We start from the raw sequence: 6,000 nt of genomic DNA, 5'->3' as shown, positions 1-6,000 counted from the left end.
AGTAAATGATTAAGACAACTTTTCAAACTACTTAAGCTTCAGATACATTCAAATTTGGTTGTCCATCATAAATCATAATCATATCTTATAAACTGTTCCAGCTCACACATCTCAAAGTTTGAAACAGAACCTTTGGTGATTGTTTTGCACAACTATCTTTTTCCTGCTACATAAGTTTGCCATTCTCTTGACTTTCTATCTTCAGGAGTCCAATAGCCACTTACCTTTCCCATATTGCTTTGTTTCATAAGATATTTCTTTGAGGTACATATAAAGCAAAAGTGGATAGTTTATTTGCTATAAGCGAGTCAGACATATCATGCTTCAAGGCGGCTTGTTGACAAAATGAACCATTTGACCTTGAAATTAAAAAAGTAACATTATAAGTTGGACTGAAGAGTAATGCATCAAAAGAAAATTCAATAACATACCTTGCTTTACGTCTTCTGAAAAGTGACCAAGATCTTCTTCAAGGCGTTTCATTTGACTATCGATCTACAACAAAGTCAATTCCGGCAACATCAAGGGTCAGTTCTTCAGTGTTCAACTGTTTGCAGTCACGAGACATCATGTCATAGCTTTAATACAGAATACCAACTATTAAGTATTCATGTAGACATAAGACACCCCCAGGCCCCAATTAGTGTTGATTAGAGAGAATTGTATGTTGCAAGCAACAGCCCGATGATATCATTTCAGAAGTCAATGAGTGAGAGAGAGAGAGAGAGAGAGAGAGAGAGAGAGAGAGAGAGAGATGTATATCAGCTGTAAATTATATGGAGAAAACGTTACATATTTGCATTAGTTTGTTGTAGGCAAATTGCATACTAAGTGGAAGCTTTAGAGAGGCTTGGACAATTCCTAGCTTCACCATCATTTTATCAAATCATGACTGCATTTTATCAACTCACCAACAACACACATGCCGCTGATAATGAATCATGTCGACATTAATAACATAGTCAGAAACAAAACAGATTTTCAGTTGTGATGTTGTAACAAAATAAGGGTTGCATATATCCTATACTTCCTCTACAGGTGTGAGCCAGTATCTACATTCACTTAAGCATCTTCCCAGAGTATCCCACTGACTCCAAGCTTTCTCCAATTTGTCTACCAATCCTGTTTCCAACTATATCTCATTTTCATCAAGCTTCCTTCGATTGATTTATAAAGTCGTTTTAAACCATAACTAGAATCAGATAACAGTAGAGAAGAAAAAGGGAAAGAAATGTTTATCAGACCAAGTCCACCTAGTGTAGAGGAATGAGACGGTTTTAATTGCTAGCAGAAGCAAAAGCTTGCATAAACGGACCACATTACTGGACGCAGGAACAGAATTAACGGAAGCAAGTTCTCGAAGAAAGCAGATTTACGAGATCATAGGCCTGTTTAGCCAGCAGAACTTTCTCCGTGCAGAGGCTCAACGCGTTCTCCTGGTTCGCTTCGATCTCCTTCTTCATCTTCTCGATGAATTCATCGTCCTCAGGGTGCCCTTTCTTATTACTTTGAGAAAAGAGGCCGAGGCAGTATTTAGTTTGCTCCATACTCTGATTAATCATGGCTGAAAAGTCCAAAAAATAAAAATAAATGCGTAAAATGATCTCCATGAAGAGCAGAACAAACTAAAGTTTAGAACCCCTAGAACAACCGAATTCATTTGTGTTCTGTGTCGAAACTTGTACCCTGCGATCTCTCGTCCAATTCTCGCATGTTGTTGAGTAGCCTCCGCAGTGTGCTCGAATCTGGCAACGCAAAGAACAGGGGAAAACACTAAGAAATAAAGATTACGAAAACGAGAAAAATAGTTCCAAATATTTCGAAAGTCCTGATTTAGAGAGGTGCGGAGAGGAATTATGGCTTATTTTACATTCGAGGTAGTCGTTCAAGAAGACGCCCGCCCTTGGGATGGCCATTCCGTCTCTTCTCTAGCTGGTCGACCTAAAAGGAGCGAAACGACGTTGTAACCGGTGAGATCGTGAACTCGGAGCAGCCGCGCCGGAGAGTAGAGAGACTCCGGTTGAGGAAGGTGGCCGAGATTGAGATCGAAAAGAAGTTCTCAACAATGCGTCGCTGGGACGCGGGTTTTCAGACTTTAGAAATGGCGGTGGCGGGACGATGCGTCATGCATGCGGATCTGGATCTAATTACCGTCTGGGTATGCCCGACCGCTCCTGCGGTTCCGAGTCCGACTATATTCCTTATTTACCTCTACTTGGAATGATGCCTATACTTGTTAAAGCCGTTCCAATTATTATTTTGAATGTACTGTTAAAATTCAAATAAATAATTAATGTTTAAATAATAATAATTTTTTTATTTGATGAAAATATGATACCATAAAATTCTCACGAAATGCACATAAAATTACGGTTTTACCCTTCCTTGGACGAAAGAATTACATATAAAGTGTCCTGCTTAATTTAAATTTTCATGTGAATCTTAATAAATTTAGTTCTGAAAAAAAAAATTTAAAATCACATAAAAAATGTGTAGAAATAAAATCAAAGCTTATGGATGCATCCATTCAACCTTGAACTATAAAGGGAAGAAGAAGAGTTTTAGCTCTCACTTGCAACATTGAAATACTCTTGTAAGATAGGGAAGAAGAAGAGTTTTAGCTCTCACTTACAACATTGAAATACTCCTAAAATTGTTCTCCATGTACTCACTTATTAAACATTGTTGCTTTTAGAATTCAAATGTTTAATTCAACTTCTAAACTCTCTACTCATGTGTAGTATCTCCGACTTCCACTCCTACCCTCATGGTCGAAGAAGGAGCTGTAGAAGAGCCTTTCGTTGCCGAAATTCAGAAGTCGAGAGCCGTTAGTTTGGCCGGTTTTCCAGCCCTCGCGCCGCCCGGGAGTTGTCTCTGTAATGACTACACCTTTCATCTGTGGGTTCCTTGTTATTGTCGAAGGCTCGATTTTAGTGGTGGGAGTTGATGTTTTGATGGTTATCTTGCAGGTTAATTCTTTATGCTTCCTGTTTAGAAGGGTCGGATCCCGTTCGTCTGTTCGAGAAGAGGGTGAATGCGAAAAGAGGTAAGGAAGTTCCATTTTCCTCTTATGCTTGACAAAGATTTTTCTCGCTCTTGCCAGACAAAGATTAATAGATGAGATGAGAGGGCAACTGGTTTAGTGAGCCAAGAGTTCACATGCTTTTTAGTCGTCTTTCATCTTACTGTATTAGTTAGTTCTTGTTCTTCCTGAGTTCTTATTACTGGCATCCGAGTTGAATATTCGGAGAGGATATTTTTAACAGCAATTTCTTTGTAGAATAGCGAGAAAGAAGAGCATATAAAACGTATTACACATGATAAACTTTCCAAGCAAAACAATCTCCCTTGATTTGATCTGTTGTGTTGACTACTATATCCATACTCCACAAGTTTTGCAATCTAACTTCAATAGCAAGAGTATTGCTGCAATGAAAGGAGGACCAGGATGAGGATCGGAGTGAAGAGCTGGTTAGTTCAAATTTTTAGAAGATCATGAAATTGAAAGAAGAGGAAAAAAGTACGAGGAATCATTAGCAAGTGATATGTAAATTGTGTGAAACTGATAAACAAGTTGTGTAAAAAACTGGCGGCCAATGGAAAACATAGGTCACTTATTCCGGAAAACGGCAGACATGCATACATTCAATAAATTACGGGTCAACTTTCGAAAATTCAGCAACTTGATAAGCTTATTATGGATCCAAAAACATTAGAATAACAAGCAAACTTGTTCAGCAAATATATCTTTTTTACGTCTTTCAGGTCATGTGCACTAAAATTTGAGGTACCTGTTGGTACTCTTTTAGTTAATTTATCACACGATGCTTGAATCTTATACTTTAAGATTTACTGCTACAACAAATTTTAGCTGAATGTCTTTTCAAATAATCTCTATTATCCACGTGATGCTTCCTGTTGTTCTTTGCATGAAGAAGGTTTGCTAGCTTCCTCCAATTTTCTCATTACTTTTTGCTTTACCATCTCAGATCCTGTCTGTGTGTTCAATGGAGCTTCCTTGCTTGATTATGACCATATGAATTTTAGTGGGGAACCTGTTGTAGCTCAAACTGAAGCAGAAGAGCAGGAGTTATTGATCATTTCAAGCTACATGGTTTTTTGGTTAATTGTTATACATGCCCTATCAATAATATTGGTAAACTTAGACAAACTTATCATGTATTGTTAAATGATAATCTATTGGATGTTCTGAATGCTTCAGAAAAAGAAGTCCTTTCAGCGCCGCCGAAGTTGGTGTACAGCAAACACGTTTTAAGGTTAGTTTCTATACCTTTTAGTTTTTTTAGATTAACTATCAGTAAGAGGCTCCGGTCATAATAGCATGGTGCCTATCATTCTATGTCATAAACGTTTTACTTGCATGGTGTAATGTTGGACCAACACAAAATTTTATTAGTCAATGCACCACACTATCACATAAAGGAATACTTAGTTTTTGCTTCAACTATGAAAGAGAATTGTTCTTTTCTGGTTTTTTGTTTGGTTGATCCACTAGCATATTATGTTTCAGGAGTTAATAATGTTTCTCTGAAATGCTTTGCAGGTATTCAGAAAGACTTCTGGAAGCAGTTTTAGAAAGATGGGATCATCATGTGCAGGTCATGGATAAAGTTACTCCAGCAAGTTGGAAGGTTCTCTCTTTCTCTTAGTCTAGCTTTTAAGAATCCTGTATAAAGACTTTAGGTGACGTTGCTTGACACATGTGAACTTGAGGCTAGTAGACCAAGTCTCTGTTAGGTTCTTCTTGTGCTGTTGTAACTTGTAAAGGACTCTCTCTCTTGTGCGCTCTCTCGCTCGCTGGGTCTAGTTTTGCAGAATTCAAACTTTGCTTGACATGGGTGAAATTGAGGATATATTGTAGACCGTGCCTTTTTTTAGTTTCTTCTGTTTTTGTTAAGGAGTCACTGTAGTTATCAATTTCTACTGGAAAAGAAGAAAACACATGATTCTGTACAAAGACTTCAAGTGGCTTTGCATGATGTAGGGAGAAATTGAGGATACATAGTAGACCAAACCTTTTTTTTGTGCTTTTATAAAGGGTTCATCTAGTTATCATTTTCTACTGAAAAGAAGGAAAAAGATGTCAATTATTAGCTATTCCGTAAACCATGTTTCTCTACCTATAGGTTCTAGATAGTCGTTGTATTGAGTGTTTTTGTGCCCTAGGTTGTTTTGAGAAGTTACATTTTGCTTACATTTTTGTTTATGTAGACTGATGTGCTTGTCATTTAGAATCAACCTGGTAGAAGAATACTGGAGCTCTGCATATTACACATAGCAATGGCAGAAATAGCCATGCTAGGAACACGCCATCAAATTGTTCTAAATGAGGTAAGCTGTGACTTTGTGGGCATCTAATCATTTTAACGCACTTCTGATGTTGATCGTGACCATCGGGAAAAGCATCACTAATTCATCTAATCACATACAAACTAAGTTGTCTCTCTTCAACAAACGGAGAGTAATGGATCAGTGAACTGTACTAGCAATTTATATTATTACTTGCACATAATTGTTACTGTTCAGAATTTTTGGTGTGAATTTCTTAGCTTCTTACCGTCATGTCTTTGTGGTGTAGTCTGTTGATCTTGCAAAACGATTCTGTGATGGTTCTGCTCCTCGGTTCATCAATGGATGCCTCAGGACTTTTGTCAAAGAGCACATGGGAAAACAGCCCACGAGTCAGTGCGAACTCCTGATCTGTTGATGACGTTGCTGGAGTAATTCTCAAGTGTCACCTATTTTGATCTGGATTATGTTAGTTTTAGCTCTCTCTCTCTCTCTCTCTCTCTCTCTCTCTCTCTCTCTCTCTCTCTCTCCCTCTCTCTCTACCCCCGCCCAATATTATCAACTTGTAGAGCATGTTTGCGGCTATCCAGGTTAACTTAGTATAGAGCTGAGGAATGTAAGATTTTGTATCCCAAGGTTCTTACTGTGCCTTCTTAAACTAGTTTATGTTTGGAATCTCCGTGTTCCTTT

General features: G+C 38.0%; 1 protein-coding gene across 1 annotated transcript; it reads left to right on the top strand.

Annotated features, from left to right (window-relative positions):
- Positions 1-2,118: 2,118 nt before the first annotated feature.
- On the top strand, positions 2,119-5,947 carry LOC116257106 (uncharacterized). The gene is made up of 7 exons (XM_050078618.1): positions 2,119-2,265; positions 2,833-2,876; positions 2,970-3,046; positions 4,223-4,277; positions 4,565-4,652; positions 5,254-5,352; positions 5,600-5,947. Exons 1-7 carry the CDS (start codon positions 2,119-2,121, stop codon positions 5,726-5,728), a joined length of 639 nt encoding a protein of 212 aa, XP_049934575.1. The 3' UTR covers positions 5,729-5,947.
- Positions 5,948-6,000: the final 53 nt, after the last annotated feature.

This window comes from Nymphaea colorata, chromosome 7, assembly GCF_008831285.2.
Source record: "Nymphaea colorata isolate Beijing-Zhang1983 chromosome 7, ASM883128v2, whole genome shotgun sequence".
Lineage (NCBI taxonomy): Eukaryota > Viridiplantae > Streptophyta > Magnoliopsida > Nymphaeales > Nymphaeaceae > Nymphaea > Nymphaea colorata.
Note: the sequence above shows the minus strand (reverse complement) of the source record. Positions and strands in the feature narration are given on the sequence as shown.